Raw genomic sequence first — 17,652 nt, 5'->3', positions numbered from 1 at the left:
TCATCACTGTAACAAAACCAGAGAAGAAATAAGCCCGCACTCGGTATACCCCATATTATAAATGGTACCAGCTGCATGGCAATATAAATGCCCATAAATGTATACAAAACCAAATGACAGTTGTTGTTAGCACTTATCCTTAACACTGCATATCTGTGTGTATCTAGTAATATGAAAATATGAAGTATTAATTCATATTTTGACCAAAACATTTAAGCCTGCATCCCAGCGTCAAGGGCACCACTTTATATGCAGGTCCTACACTGACAACAACTATCAGCATGGTAAAACTGTCAAATTCCATTCACATACATTCCCATTACATTTTTCAAACCACTACTTCTAAATTTACACTTCGACCAATATATATATATATATATATATATATATATATATATATATGTATGTATATATATATATACAGAGCCGTAACGAGGCCGGTGCGGGCGGTGCCGCCGCCCCGGGCGCAGTCCCAAGGGGGCGCAATGGCCGCCCGCACCTGCCTCTGTGTGAGGAGTGGAAAAAAATAAAAATTAAACAGACCTCAGATTCAGACTGCCGGCCGCCCGGCGCATCCAAAATGGCGGCCGGCACCCGGCTCCACCCCCTTCTAAACTCTGCCCTCTGCCTCAGCGTCTGATGTCATGACGTTGCTAGGCAGCAGAGGAGCAGAGAAGCAGAGAGGAGCCAGGCAGCGACGGCTGGAGAGGAAGAAAGAGGAAAAAGGTAAGTTTCAAAGCAGGGGAAAGGGGATGTGTGTTGCTATTATGGAGGGAGGGGAGGGATGTGAGCTGCTATTATGAGGGGAGGGGAGGGGAGAGGGGCATGTAAGCTGCTATTATGGAGGGAGGGGAGGGGATGTATGCTGCTATTAAGGAGGGGGGATGTGAGCTGCTATTAGAGAGGGGGGTGTGCTGCTATTATGGAGGGGAGGAATGTGTGCTGCATCTTGCTATTATGGAGGGGGGATGCTGCTATGCTTTATGAGGGAAGGGGGGGTATGCTGCCATAATGTGTGAGGGAAGGGGGGGATGTATTAATGTGTGATAAGAGGGTAGGGAGGTTACAGTAATTTATTGTTGGGGCTTTTTAATTTAATGGTAGGGTCTATTAATTTCAGGTGAGGTATTTATCTGTATTGCAGTCACAAGAATGCTCTCTGTATTGTATGGTGGTCATAGGAATGCTCTCTGTATTGTATGGCGGTCATAGGAATGCTCTCTGTATAGTATGGCGGTCATAGGAATGCTCTCTGTATAGTATAGCGGTCATAGGAATGCTCTCTGTATAGTATAGCGGTCATAGGAATGCTCTCTGTATAGTATAGCGGTCATAGGAATGCTCTCTGTATAGTATAGCGGTCATAGGAATGCTCTCTGTATAGTATAGCGGTCATAGGAATGCTCTCTGTATAGTATAGCGGTCATAGGAATGCTCTCTGTATAGTATGGCGGTTATAGGAATGCTCTCTGTATAGTATGGCGGTCACAGGAATGCTCTCTGTATTGTATGGTGGTCATAGGAATGCTCTCTGTATTGTATGGTGGTCATAGGAATGCTCTCTGTATAGTATGGCGGTCACAGGAATGCTCTCTGTATAGTATGGCGGTCACAGGAATGCTCTCTGTATAGTATGGCGGTCACAGGAATACTCTCTGTAAGGTATGGCGGACACTAGGAGTCTCTTTATATTGTGTGTGTGTATGTATATATATATATATATATATATATATATATATTTATTAATTTCATGCGATGGTGATAAGGGGGCACGATGGGATAAAGATGGCTCCATGGCACGGTGTGATAAAGGAGAAACTGTAATGGAGGGCACAGTGTGATGAAGGGGCAGTGTGATACAGATGGTACTGTTACATTTGTTTTAATTTGTTTCAGTGAGTTTTATTTCAATAACCAATTCATTTGTTATACAGCTAGCATGTGATAGCTGCATTTAAAGTACTTTGATTCTATGGAGGCTTATTACATAAAGATCCTTACAAAGCCAGACTGAGAAGAATGGGGAGGGAGGTGGTTTCAGTGCGGTCTAGAACTTGTAAAGAGCTAGCCACACCCCCACAGTAGGTTGACCACACCCACTCGACAATTGACACTCCCACTTAGATGGGGGGCGCTGCTTCCCTATCTCGCCCAGGGCACTAAAATGGCTAGTTACGGCACTGTATATATATATATGCGTAAAGCATGACCGTAACTAGGGCTGCGTGACAGGGGCGGCCGCCCAAGGAACAACACTGAAGGGGGGCACAATTTAGGAATATTTTAGGCTCATTTGGTTAAAATTGAGGGCTAGGGGGACGACATTTGTCTTTCTCGCCCCAGGCGCTAGTACGGCTCTGGTGTGAAGGAATAAACATATGATAGAGATTATTTGTAGAAAACTATTATTGAGAGAGAGAGAGAGAGAGAGAGAGAGAGAGAGAGAGAGGGAGAGATGTATTCATATAACATTAACAGTGTTCAGGTTTAACATTTTATATTTTTGTATACAGTTCTTCCTGTAGCTAATAGAGGATTATTTATCCCATCATGTACAAGAACTGCTACTAGACTTACACACGCTGCTTGGCATTGCCCTTTTAAGAGGAAAAAAAACACACGCACACGCCATCTCATCAGGGTGGGAGGAGTGGACGATTCCTGGAACAGCTGAACAAAAAAAAAAGAAAAAGAAAAAAAAAAACCGCTCTGGCTGTTTCAAGATCCCCCATTAGAAAATGTGCCTGATTTGTGGCCAATGCTTTGGGATGTAAAAAACTGAAGGGGTAGCTATGGAGATAGAGAGAGCATTGCTGGCTGCTTCCTTTGACAGGTGTTGAGTAGGAAAAGTCTCAAACAAGCATGTATGCCAAAGGGAAAGGATCCACTGTCCCTTCTGATAGCCAGGCAAGGGAAAAGTAAGTGCAATACGTTGTAATTCACTGCATATAGCTCGCTGCTTTATTTCCATACTCCGTGCAAGCAAGATGAATGGGGATTGAGGAATAAAGTGCAGGGGATGTATGCTGTAGGTGGAGAAGGGGAGTTGTATTTCAGATAAGCAATGTATGCGTTGCTAATGCTGTTACCCCGGGCTCAGGGATATACTGTTTTGTTGTTGTCATTGCTGCAACTTTGTTATCCCATGCTCCTCTACTTAGTCATGTTATTCCACATGTCCCCTACGTATAAACAATGTTGCAACTTTAACGGCGTTACCACCCTGTGTAATCCTTATCCTGCAAGTCAATGTGATCACACTCTTATCTTTACTGGATCAATGCTGGTGTTTTGTTGTTTGTAGAATCAATACTTTAACTGATGTTGTTTAGGGCATGGGTTTTTACGTGTATTTTTCGCAAATATAATGTATTTGAGGCTAATATTCCCCATCAGATGTGTTACCTCGGAGTACAAAGCTTTGTTCTGCACTTCTATAAACTGGAGGCAACTTTCCTCACACATGGACAAAGATCCTAATGCTCTTATCTGAAAGACCTATCTCTCTCCCTGATCTTTATACAGCATGGGGGTTTTTCAAACTCTACTGGATCTCTGTGAACAACATAGTTTGTGGTGTGTTGTGGCTCATTGTGAGATTAAGTTGATTAGAAATATTGCCTTTTAAATAAACCATGTGCTTATCTATTGACTTGTGGCCATTTTCTTCCAAGTACTTATTTTTAAGACTTTTACAAGGTTTTGTCAATTTCCACTGATATTTTCTGAATTGCGTTGATTGGTGTGTGTGTGTGTGTGTGTGTGTGTGTGTGTGTGTGTGTGTCTTTAATTACAGCTGATTGTGAGGCTTTGTTATGGATTTGTGTAAACGGGGCTCCAAGCGTATCTGATAGAAGTAACACTATGAGCATTTATACATATTATTATATACTTTTTTTACCTTGTTTTTTTTGTTGTTTTTTTGAGGAGTTGACATTTGCTTGATGAAAAGTGAAGTATGTGATTGTTTTGGGAATTATGGCAATTTATTAAGCTATAAGTGTGTAATGTGTACGAGATATTTAATACAATGGTGTTGTGTATATTTAGATGAGTGAAGTCAATCACTAGCAAGCTTGAAATTCCCTCCATATTTTTTTTTTTTAAATTTCACCAAAGCCTGAAGCCACTTTGGCAAGTTTTTACCCAATTATTTGAGTATAATAGCAGCAGTCTGTCCTGTGCTTTTTGCTTTTCACTTAAACTTCTTTTTAAAGTATTTTTTTCAGCTAGTCCCTGGGTTTAACTTGATGGCTTTCACTTTGCACCAGCATGCGTTCCCCTCCCACCCCCCAAACAACACAATGTAAAGCACAGGTTTCTAGCTCAGCGAGGGATGCCCCATAGGGAGCCAGCTATAACAATGACCTGCTTCATAATCCTTCCACTTATTTATGCCGAGTCTCTTTATCTGTTGTATTTACATGTATTGAAACCAGGACCCCCAAAAACCATTGATCCAGCAGCTATTTGAGTGGCTAACATACAGTGCTGTGCTTATAAACCTTAGCTGTATAATTGTGTGGGTGATTTGGCACCATCTCCGAGGCACCGTTACATTAAAACAGAGCACAAAATGGTTAACTTTCTTGTCATTGTGACAAGACAAAGCTGACACTCCACCTCTGCCTCCTTCTGCTTCTCTGAAGCTCCGGACAATAATTCCACTAAGAATATGGATTTACATATCATTTCTCACTCACAGGAGTGGCGCCAGCTGATTCCTAATGTTGACGCTTTTCCACTTATGTAGCAGATTTTATAGATTTTTATGATCAGTTTGAAGAAAAATAAATGCCACATATTTATTTTGCCCTTATACTGCAAAGTAGACATTGTTATTTATTTTAATGTGTGTCTGCTTGAGTTTACATGATGTGAGGCAAAAATGTTACATATAGAACAACAAATACATAATATTGACATTAAATTTCATAATGTATCATATCATTATCCACATAAAGCAAAATTAGGGTTACTGCAATCTCTGCTCAGAACTGATTTATCACCCCTTGTGTTTTACTGGAATTTTTTCCCCCATTTTGTTTGTTGTTGTTTACATTTGTGTCTTGCCTCCTTGATAGCATTGTTTGTGGGTTATGTCTTACTGTTCGTTATGTAAGATAGGTCAAGGATTAAAACAATGCTGGGGGCTCAATGAAATATATTTTTCTTTGCTTTGTCATGTTTTGTTGTGTGTACTGCACTTAATTCTTCCATATAATATATGTGTGTGTATTCTCTACATATAGACTATTATGTTTTTTATGTGTGTCATGACTAAAATTTGCTTGGATTATTTCAGTAACCTACACATGTATAGTACATACACTTCTACTGCAAAACTGGTTATTGTGATATATACACTAATATGACATTTGGTTCCCGCATAACTTTCCTGTGCTTTGCTCTGACCTGCTGATTACACTGCTGCTCCTGTGAACAGCAGAGGCACGCAGGTATCAAGATCAATGTCTGCACAAATTTCTGATCCGTTTGCTCATGACATATTCAGTCTAGAAAGTGGTGTGAGCAAATTCTGATTAAACGTTCATCTAAAAGTACTCCTTAGAGTAGCTGCAGCATAAATGAAGTACAATAGTTCAAGAAACATGCAGGCCAGTGACTGGTATTGGCTTATGAAAGCCATTTTGAAAAATTTGATGCACTGGACTGTCCATGCTCCACCTCTCTCAATTACTAATGTTAATATTTTCCTGATGGTTGGGTAGTGGCCATCTACTGGGCTGAGTGCATGGAGGATATGTTACATTTAATTAGTAGCAGTATATTTTCATTTGGAAATGTCTTACGGTTTTTGCAAGGTTCACAAAACACCAAATGACAAACTTCCACAAGTTTCAAGTTGTTCTAGCTGTATACAATTGTGACTAGAAAATTTCTGTTTCTTAAAGCTATGTAGGAGTCCTAGGCGTTGTCCGACTCCATCACAGGTAATGACAGCCCTTTAAATATAAAGCAGAATGTGGTGTGACTCTTCCTGAATTTGCGTACAGAGGCCACTGGTTTTCTCCTGTGGACACCTAAAAAAATTAAATGTAATCCTATATATCAATTGGAAACATAACATCTTTCAAATCAATATTGCAAAATGACAAAAAACACTGAGATTTAGTCTTGGTATTAAGGTCACTGACGCTCGAACTTATAAATGCTCAGAAAATCTTTTACCAAATTTTGAAATAATTGCACTGTATTTTTAAAATAAATAAATAAATTGTAGTATCTTTAAGTGGTTGACCAGTAGGTGGCACTACTATAATGGCTGTGAGCAGGTGATGTTTTTGTTAACTTAACAAACCAATGAGCATAGCAGCTCCCATTAATTAGAATATTTTTTCTGTGGATTTTCAGTTGGAGAATAAGTGATGGCAATCTGTTTTACTGAATGTATATCTAAAACTAAATAGATGCAATAGGACAAAACATATACATGAGTATGTGTCAATATATTGATCGGTTTCCTATTTATCTGATTATTCATCAATACTTATTTATATAGTGCCACTAATTCTGCAATGCTGTACAGAGAATTCGCTCACATCAGTCCCTGTCCCATTGGAGCTTAGTCTAAATTCCCTAACACACACACACACTGACTAAGATAGACTAAGGTCAATTTTAATAGCATCCAATTAACCTACTAGTATTATTTTGGAGTGTGGGAGGAAACCCATGCAAACACAGGGAGAACATACAAACTCCACACAGATAAGGGCATGGTCAAAAATCAAATTCATAACCCCAGTGCTGTGAGGCAGAAGTGCTAACCACTAAGTCACCGTGCTACCCAATTCTGTTTTATAGAATAGTATGTCCTATAAATAAATAACCTGTCATATTTGGTATAATTAGTTGATTACAGAGTGCATATTGAACTATATAAGTATAAAAAAGAATCTTGAGGTTTTTATATGTTAACTTTGCATTGAAAAACAGTGTTTGCTGTGTGCATTATCTGTGCTCCCTGGTGCTGTCTACTTACATCAGAGATAAAGAGAGGCTACACTGAGGGTTTGGTATACAGCAAAGTATGGGTTCAATCTCCTTGCATTTAAAGACAGGCACCACCGTGTTTCACAAGAGTAGTGGGCATAGAATTTGTTTTTGTTGAATAACCATGTCCATATAACAAATACAAGCACAAACGTTAATTGTTGGTCAATATAGCCTATTTGCAGGCCCGGCGCTCCCATTAGGCAAGGTTAGGCAGTTGCCATGGGCACCGGGCTCTGGAGGGCGCCACAGAATAAAAATTACTTTGAAACGGTGCGGCGACCGCTGACCGTACCTTCGCACAACTTACGATAAATCCACAGGGAGGGGGAAAGGGCTATGGATCATCACCACCACCTGTCTGCTCCGTCTCCTCCCCTCCACTAACTGACTGTCGGGCATGACATCATCATCACGGCCCGACGGTGTCAGTGAGTGGAGGGGAGGAGACGGAGCAGCTTTATGGAGGCAAGTAAAGGTAAGGAAAGACGTGGGGAGGGGGGAGGGGGCGCGGATTGTGAAAGTGTGCCTGGGGGGGGCGCAGATTGTGAAAGTGTGCCTAGGGCGCCAAGGACCCTAGCACCGGCCCTGCCTATTTGAATGCATACATAACAGAGCTGATGTTAACTTTAAATACATAGTTGCTTACATATAGAAAAGACACGTGGGAAATGGCACTGAACAATATATTAAACCAGCAGCAGTTGCAAATGTCCGATTTGTGTGCTAAAATTTTAGACCAAGCAACTTGTCAGTGATTTTGTACAGCTATTTAGGAACTCTCCATCTAGAGATGGGTGAATAAATTCAGCTGATTATGAAAGTAAGACTTACAAATTTCAACAAATTCACCCAAGATTTGGCGATTAATTAATGCCCACTGTATATTTGGGCAATAGCAAAGATTGCAATAAAAATAAGCCAATAAGAAAGCATCAAATGAAGACACATGTAACTTTATACCAGGAGTTTAACTCTGTAATCATCAATGGAGCCCTGGTTTGATTCCGACCAGGGTATAATCTCCCTATGGTCACATGGGTTTTCTTCCCACAGTCCAAAGACAAACTGGTAGGTTAATTAGTATCTGACTAAACTGTTTGTACTGCATGTTTCTGTGTATGTGTGGGATATTAGATTGCAAGCACCACTGGGATAGGCGCGGATGTCCATTAATAAATTCTGTAAGTGTACAGCGCTGAGGAAAATGTTAATCCTATGTAAATAAAGGATAATAATTTTAAACAGAGGGGGGAAATTACAGCATCCTAGAGCAGTCTCCCTAAATGCTCCCATAGCAAAAAAAATTACTTTAGTAATGATTCAAGTTTGTTGAATCTGCATTATTTCAGGAATCCATGATTCAAATAAAGCTGTGCTCACTTTATGTCCTGATATATTTACCAACATATAGTGGTTACTCTTCAAAATTGTTGAGTACTTGGGTTCATGCAACAGAGATATGTAGTTAAGTTACTATGGCCAAGGTCAATAAATGACTATCACCACTTGCTGTGTAATTGTACAGTGTCCAAAAAACTAATCATCATTGTCATCCTTATCACCATTTCTACACTTTTAAATGGGAGAAATGGAGGTTATTGACTTGCCAGGTTACATTTACTTATTTTGAACCGGAAATCTGGCACTGCAGACAACTGGAAATGTGACATCAGACCTTGACTTGCGTATTGTTGCTCCTGTGCGGTTGGGGCTAATACCACATATTCTCTTTATTGCTCATGTGCCTAATTGAACAGTAGATATGCAGTCATGTACTTTGAAAGCATACTAGCAATGTCAAGGAAGATATGTGCCCATTTAGCAGCATATTGATCAAGAAATACCCTTGTCACCTTACAAAGAGGGTAGGACCCAGGATCATGTCCTCCTGCAGACCTATATTAATTTTTGTCCGTGTTGGCAATCCACAGAAAGTCTGGGGTCAATTTATATATTGCTCCTCTGCCTGAAAATGCATCACTTCCAGTAACAGCTACAATGGCCATCTCTCTGATTCATGTCCATCAAAGATCATCTGAGATTCCTTCAGCTCTGCTGAGAAATATTTCTTTGAATATCTGTGTGGAGGTAACCTGACTTTGGATGAACATTTCTGAGGACTGTTGACAAATTTCAAGATCTGCGCTGTTTCAGGCTTAGCATGATAAGGGAGTTTATTCTTTTGCACAATGGCTTGCTATTTACAGCTTGTCAAAGTTTAGAGGCATCCTGTTTCCTTTTTATATTTATAGAAAATACTATGTAAATTCATCCCTAAGGTATATGTTTATTTGATATGTTTACTAATATAGTGCCTTTTTTTTTCCACATTCAAAGTTATGGTGATTGCTTCCGTAAAAATTTGTATTACATATGGGCTACCAATATTAACAGCTTTGTTCCACCGTTGGCCTATTTACATCAGTTTATACTGTGGTTTCCCATAATTTAGTACATACTTTCCAATTATTTAGAAATGTCTGTGAGACTCCCAGCAGAGTAGGGCACCCTATCAGATCCCGCAATGATGATTTGTACAGAACCACGTCATGAAGGCCCCCCCCCCTACTTCTAAATGGCATAATAGCGTTGTCGTACCCACTGCACAAACTGAGAAAGCAACTCGCTGACACTTTTCTGACGCAAATCCTAATTTACCGGATTACTTTTTTTTTTCCTACAGCTATATTTAGGAATTTTTCAACCCTTTTCATTACTTTACTGGTACAAAGTGTATTTTTATATTTTTCATTGGACTACTTTGCATTCTATGATGGCTGGGACGTGAAAGAAGTGATGGAGTTTGTTACTATGGGAAGCAGTCTACACACTACTCTTCACATCTTGCCTTCTCTTTGTTCCTTTAAGTAGATGACTGACGTTGTTCTTTTCACCTGTGCAAGTATTTATACTCCTAATCCTTCCAAGACTCCTCTGTGCAAAATATTGAATAGGCTGGAGCGCTTTCAGCAGGGATCTTTAATTTGTGCTGGTGATTTTCATTTAGTATTGGAACCAAAATTGGACTCTGCAGGATATTTCTCTATTCCAAGTTTTCGTTTGTTGCAATTTTTGCCAGAAAAGTCATGCCTTACATTTGATTGCCTCAAATGCATCATCCTAAAGAAGAAAATTATATATACTTCCCTCATTCTTATAATGTATTTTTCTGGATAAGTTTACTTGTTATGAGCCATCACCAGTTATAGTGTTGATCTCTGTATTGAAGGCATCACTCAGTTCACTCATGCCTCAGTGCTAGTTACAGTGTATCTTGGACAATTATTAAAACTGGAATGGTCCTGGAAGTTGGTTTCCTTTGTCTGTTAAGACACGAGAGAGAAAAAAACATAAAACAATTAGAAGTCAACAGTGGGGCTGAGGAGGTGTCATTAGTTGCGATATGGACCATATGGGCACAATAATTAAAAATAGTAGAAGCAAAGAAGCCAGAAAGGCACATGGAAGCAAAGTTCTTCCTTGATAGAAATCATAGTCCTCTAATTCATTCAAATAAACTCTTTGCAAGGACTACCTTGTCCATTTAACCAAATTATGATCAGACTAGTGGTCAAAGTGGGGGTGTATACAATGCTATTACATACCACCACTTTTCCTACTGCTATGATTGCAAAACTATCAAATTCCATTCACTTACATTCCAATTACATTTTCCATACCACCACTTCTAAATTTACACTTTGGCCACTAGATCACACTATACTACACTTATTTTTGGGGAAGGTAAGAGTGCCTAAAATTTGTAAACATAAATTTTATTTACACAGCAAAAAGCCAGGGCACTTAAACAGCGACAGTAAATGACTTATATTGCCAAAGTGAGAGATGGCAAAGTTCATATTAACATTTGAACTGGTTGTATATTGCTACTGTGGGTCTTTATAGTATAGATAGCAATAACCCCACCATCTCAATACAGACTTTTACAAGCAAGCCATTGCTGGTAGTTTCCTTTTGGAAAAAAATATCCAAAAAAATTCAGCATGTGTTAAAGGAAATTTCTAAGCACCACAGTATATAAGTGGCTGGAAGCGCTTTATCTCCTATGCGCAAAAGCCCTGATGGATACAGTTATAAAGATATGCTAGTTCTATGGTTTTTGTTAACATGAGAAGAGGAAGAGTGGATCACTGGGTCCGTAGCAATAGTTGGGTATGTTCCTAGAGTTGCCTTTCTCACCCCCGCTCTGCTCTCAGGCCAGTATAATACTACACATGTTTTGGAACTTGGCATACTACAGAAATGTGACAAATGTTCTTAACATTTGACCCTAGATTTTTGTCCAACAGTACTATATTTACTAGATGAAATCATCAGAATTATGGAGGAAAGTACACACTGTTATTTAAACTATTGGATGACGTGGTTTCCCTACAACATATTTATAGACAACCTAATTTGTAACTGGAAATACATACTATGGTAGGAATTTTTATTCTTTCCTTAATCTTAATATACTACTTTGGGTTTTGGCAGGGGGTCACTCGCACACGTTCTCCTCCAACATTCATTTTCACATGTTCCCTCTTTAATTTGTTATCAAATGGCACTGTACTTTTATCAGTCTGTTATTTTATTGCGTTTCTGGTATTCTTTGTATAAATAAATCACTGCATTCAGTAAACAAAGAAAAAACAACAGATAACCCAATGGATAACATTAATTGTATGTGCAACATTATGAAGAAATAAGAATTAAGTAGAAAATAGATTATATACATATTAAACTGCAAATACAAATTTTGTGATGTCCATAATTGTTTAATTCCAACCCAACTCACTTGAGATGTTGTATTGTATGAGAAATGTCTCCCAAACTACTGTTAAAATAAAAATTGAGCCATTATATGTTTACAACAAATCCTGAATGTATACTTTCGAAAGATTTTCCCAGCACTTACAATTCCCCTCAAACTAAAGCTTATCTTGCAATCTCTGAAGGCATAGCAGGTGTTTTCACAGCTAGTGAGAGCTTGGAAGGGTGCGTGTAGTACTTGACTTGGGTAGGTTGTTAAGGGGATTTTTTTTCTCCTATGCAAATCCTTTCATTGTGAGATGCTAATTAAAGCAGGTACATTTTCACAGAAAAAAATTATATATTAAACCGATCAGCCACAACATTAAAACCATCTGTCCAATATTGTGTAGGTCCCCCTCGTGTCGCCAAAACAGCTTTGACACGTCAAGGCATGGACTCCACAAGACCTCTGAAGGTGTCCTGTGTAATATGGCACCAATATGTTGGCAGCAGATCCTTTCAGTCCTGTAAGTTGCGAGGTGGGGTCTCCTTGGCTTGGAATATTTCCAGCACATCCCATAGATGCTCAATCAGATTGAGATCTGGGTAATTTGGAGGCCAAGTCAACACCTTTGAAATCTTTGTCAGGTTTCTTAAACCATTCCTGCACTATTTTTACAGTGTGGCCGGGTGCATTATCCTGCTGAAAGAGGCCACTGCCGTTAGGGAATACCGTTGTTATGAAGGGATGTCTACTAAAATGTTTAGGCAGGTGATACGTGTGAAACTAACTTCCACATGAATGCCAAGACCCAAAGTTTCCCAGTGGTACATTGCCCAGGCCCTTGTCAAAGTCGATCAGATCTTTACGCTTGCCCATTTCTCCAACACCTCAACTTCAAGAGCTGAATGTTCACTTGCTGCCTAATATATCCCACACATTGACAGGTACCATTGTTACGAGACAATCAATGTTATTCACATCACTTGTCAGTGAATATAATGGTGTGTGTGTATGTATGTATGTGTGTGTGTATATATATATATATATATATATATATATATATATATATATATATATATATATATATATATATATATATATATATATAATGTGTGTGTGTGTGTGTGTGTGTGTGTGTGTGCCAGCTTGAAAAAAAAATATCATAATTTGTAGCATCAATAAATTACTTTTTTCAATCTATTCTGTCTGTAAATGCCATCCTGGGATACTTGTTAAATAGACTTCCCCATGCAAAGGCTTTTACCATTTGTTAAATCTGACCCTATAGTCTTACGGTGTTTATAATTAATGGTCCTACATTTTGCAATGACTGTAAACCATTTAGTGAGGTTAGAATAATACAATTATAAGATATCTGAATGTTCTAAGGGCATGCTTCATGGAAGAATTAGACTTCAATCCACAGTTGTCACCTGGCTGATAACATTTGATATTTTAACATTTGAAATCTGAATTAATAAACGTTTTTTGAATTACACCAATAAGATGGAACTACTTTATGCCTGCATTTAACCAGTATTTATAGAAGTAGGAGCAAATCCAGCTATAGGGTGCATATTTGTACCCAGACAAACTATGCATTGCAAGGGGTACAAGTGCAATTATTACTTACGTGCATGGAAAATACTCTCTGCATTTAGCACACAAATACTGGGCAACTTTATTTTCAGACTGTGTTTTGAAGTTGAGCTAGGACATGACACCCTATCAACCGTAAATGAGTCCAATCTGATTATTTTGCAGTTGGAGGCAAAGTAGTTGTAGTGTTTGTATAAAAAAAATGTAGCACACTTACCCTCACAATATTTATCTTCCAATGGATTATTTTCTGTCATCAAGCTACATGGAATGCAATCTAACATGATATAAACAAAAAAAGAGATGTAGTGTAAATCTGTATTATGCCTTTGTAGTACGTTTCTATAGGCTCAATGTTAATATTAGCTATGTAAATATTATGCTGTGCCCATCTAAAACAAGAAGCATTACAGGAACTCTACTGATTGTGCATGCATAAAAAGCAGCTAATGTAATACTGTTAAATCCTTCAAAATAATATATTTATACTTTGTTAAACTTAGCAAATTTACAAGGGCGAGCTATGTAACTCATTGTGGTGTATTATTACCACTTCATGTTATTATTGTTACTGTCCATGAAAAACTTGTAGACAATGTTGGAACCTCTTTTGTAGATGAGAATAGCAATGTTTCCTCCAAGGTGCTCAAGAAATTAACTGAGAGACTTCCAAGCAACATGCAGAACATAACAGAAATCATGACAAAACAATACCTTTAATTAAAATAATTACAAACCCTTTATTCATTTCATGCCATAAAACATTCAAATACTATACTATATATTTCCGAAGCCTTCTACCGTAAAGGGTTTAGCCTTACGTTATGTTCTAGCATGCACAGAATGTTGTAGAGTAACTCAATGAGCAAGTTCATGATTGATGTAGTAGTGGAAAATTCATAAACGTGTGTAGCACAATTTCCAAAAGTGTTGTAAGGTTCTGGGGCACAAAGCACCTCTTTAAGTTTAGCTTAGTGGCTAATGGTGTACCATACCTACTTCAACGAGCAGATAAATTATTTATGAAGATTGGTGGGAACATATTAATCTTGTGAATTATACAGATAGTTCTGATTTTATTCAACAATAAAATATTTTGCTTCCTGATATATAGACTACAGTGCAGATGAATTTTCCTTTTCTTATCTCATCAGCCCATCTCGTGAAAGGCTGTATAGTAATACACGAAACAATTACAATGTGTTTCCTCATTTTGTATTAAATGCAAAGTTTATTTTTCCTATGTTTCTTTAACCCCAAATTAAAAAAAAAAAAACATGCATCAATGGAAGCAATCTGTATGTTAAATGTTATCATAACTGTTGTTGTCACTAAATACACAGTGGGCCTGATTCATGTTCAGACATAAGTCCTTTTGCATGCCCCAACTTGCGTGAAATAGTTCTGCTCATGCTCAGAAACGGACATTACGCCAATGAACACAACTGCATGCGATTCGTCTCAGAGCGCTAATAACACTTGCGGCTGTCTACGACTTGAAGGGGGAGGGAAGGGGGCGGATGAATGTAGGCAGTCTACAGTAAGGACATGCCAACGCAGATGCGGACGATTCAAGTCCTGTGTTTCTTGAAGGTACATGGTTTTTAGCTATATTATTTGCACCAAGTCCAGGGCAGATGTAAGTGCTGACTGATATTGCTGACTGGCATGTCCTGGTCTTTGTATTAAAAACGACACGTATGCGTGCCATTAGATAGCCTAGAACATGTGTATGCAAGGAAGATAGACTATAAAAATACATTGTATGTACAGTGCGCATTAAGAACATTCTGATTTATGTATGTTTTTGCTATTTTAAAAAAGTACCATAGGAAATGAACAAAGAGCAGATTTACAGACTAATGTTATTTCATAAGCATTTAAATGCCAGCTTTTCACCTAAATTTTACTAACCTATGTATAATCTTATATCTATCTTTTTCTTATGAATGAGTAGACATTTCTTATTTAGCTTTAAGATACTTTTTAATTTCTGGGACTTTAACTTTAATAAAAGGGCACCACTTGTGTCACGTGGCTTACTTAAAAACTGATCACAACAACTACTGTATGTTGTTTGAGATCCAAATAACAAGATTACATGAACCTGTGATGTAGTCAACTGACATACAGAGCAGCACAATGGAAAGATGCATGATGTGGCTTTAAGATATCTGCAGGTGTCTTTTTTTTTTTTTCTTTTTCCCCAGCAATTTTAGAATAAACAGGAACTGTTCAGAAATGTAATTGAATTGACTCTCCATTTTATGTTATTTTTATTTTATTTTTTTATACTAAACCATGGTTTTTATAACACAGTGTAAGAATAATACTGCTTAAAACAAGTATGAAATTGGGGGGAGGGGAAAGGATTAAAATTTGTCCTCAAGGGACCCCAAGCAAGACCAGATCTCCTCTTCGAACAATGACAAGTCTTGCACGCCATTTGCACTTGAATGCCCCTCATTAGCATGCGAATTGTATTTGCATACTTATGTATTGTTGAAGATTCTGTTCCAGCCATAGAGACCTGGGGGGACAGCTTGGCTAACTCATGCCATGTGTGTGAAGAAGCCTTTTCATTCTTCTTGCTGCCCTTAAACACAAAGCCTTGTGGATCTGCACCAGAGGTTCAGCTTCATGAGATGAGAGGCTGTCTGATGTAATGGCCTTTACTGACGGGAATCGGGAAGTTTCATTTGTCTTGAGTCATTTGTTGATCTTTGACTACTTTTGTAAAGGTCTAATAAATAGTCAAAAGAATATATATTAAATCGCATAATTTGCATACAAATATATAGTGAAATAATGGTCAGGGAATGCATGTCACCTGTCTGTTGCCACCAGACTGGTCTAGTCATCTACACTAAAGTTTGGGATGTTCTATTTACATAATACTATACGCGTTTCTTGGAAACTGGATACTTCAAAGTAATGTAAAAATAATTGTCTACAAATGATGGAACACAATGAATGAAGACCAGTCAAAAGGGCATTTTGCTTTTATAATGTGCTATTCATATCCAGGTGTTTTTTTTTATTTTCACTGACATTTATACTTTGTGATCATGGAATATTTTTAGATGAGTCCTTTACCAATTATAAATGACAGAAGCAGCAGTTCTGTGTAAAGAACGTGGCATGGCTTTGCAAAACACAATTTAAAAAATAATAATCAAACTATGATATTCAACTGCTTGACGATACTGGCTGGCAGTGATAGTACTACACTTACCGCTTCACGAACACGTCTTGCATCCATTTGCGCATGTCTAACCTGGCTTTACCAGCTCACACATCCGCAGTGGAACTGGAAGTCCTAGCTTGAACTTACAGTTTCACCTGTAGGGGAAAAATAGTAAATGCTTAAAATACATAATTGCCTACTTTAAAAACCTTTCAGGTCATATGAAAAGTGCAGTGATATTCCCCACGCTTTTCCTCATGCTTTTCTCTGGCAGGCTCTAACCATTTGATGGATAGGGAGAAGCCCAAACTCAAACCAAAGGTGCCTTTTTCCCTTTTATAAATAGGTTCCTCAGTAAGTGCTATGCCTGTGAGATGGGTCCCCAAATATTGGTAAAGTACCATTTAGGCAGGGACTCCATGATGCTCTTCTCCTACACTTATTGTGTTCTATTAAGTGGGGACACGTTCACATTGAGTGCTTTGTTTTACTGATCATGAGTAGTGGAGCTAATTCAATTCAGTCCTGAGAACATTACTAGAAAGGGTGGCTGTCCCATTTAAATTCAGAGAGTGTAAGTATGGCCTTGGGTTGAGGCTTTTGCTGTTCATTCCAATGAATTTGAGGCTATATTCTTGCTGTTTATTGCAATTATTTAAGTGACCCAGATGTCAACTGTCCTAGAGTGTCTGGAAAACTCACTAAATAGTGCTCCTGGAGTTGCTGTAAATTTCCATTATGTTGGGACAGAACAAGAACAAGAAGCAAGAAGCGGTGAGTAGAAACCCAGTGTGATGACATGATTTGTGTCACCATGTTCCAGCCTGATGATGCAGTTTACGTTGTCATACTCTGCCCACTGCATTTGGCATCGTTGCTGTGGTGGGTGGAGAGTTAAGGCGCAAGTCTCAACTTTAAGTCCCATCTGCCCTAACTTCACAGAGTTTTCCCTCAGCATCTCCAGGAGGAGAAATATGAAAAATCCGTAAGTTATGAATGTTTCAATGGGTGATTAGGAAATAAAAAAGTAGTCACACTTTCAAACTGTACCGACATTATTAGATACACCTTTTTCCAGTTATGG

At 38.4% G+C, this 17,652-nt stretch overlaps 1 protein-coding gene across 1 annotated transcript in view; it reads left to right on the top strand.

Moving 5' to 3' along the window:
- The first annotated feature begins 2,730 nt into the window (after positions 1-2,730).
- Positions 2,731-17,652, top strand: part of SSBP4 (single stranded DNA binding protein 4) — a 396,764-nt gene continuing 381,842 nt past the window's right edge. Inside the window, exon 1 of the mRNA XM_075205294.1 lies at positions 2,731-2,918. Coding sequence (XP_075061395.1) covers positions 2,863-2,918 — 56 coding nt within the window. The 5' untranslated portion in view covers positions 2,731-2,862. The remainder of the gene's footprint in view (positions 2,919-17,652) is intronic.

This window comes from Mixophyes fleayi, chromosome 1, assembly GCF_038048845.1.
Source record: "Mixophyes fleayi isolate aMixFle1 chromosome 1, aMixFle1.hap1, whole genome shotgun sequence".
NCBI classification, from domain to species: domain Eukaryota; kingdom Metazoa; phylum Chordata; class Amphibia; order Anura; family Limnodynastidae; genus Mixophyes; species Mixophyes fleayi.
Note: the sequence above shows the minus strand (reverse complement) of the source record. Positions and strands in the feature narration are given on the sequence as shown.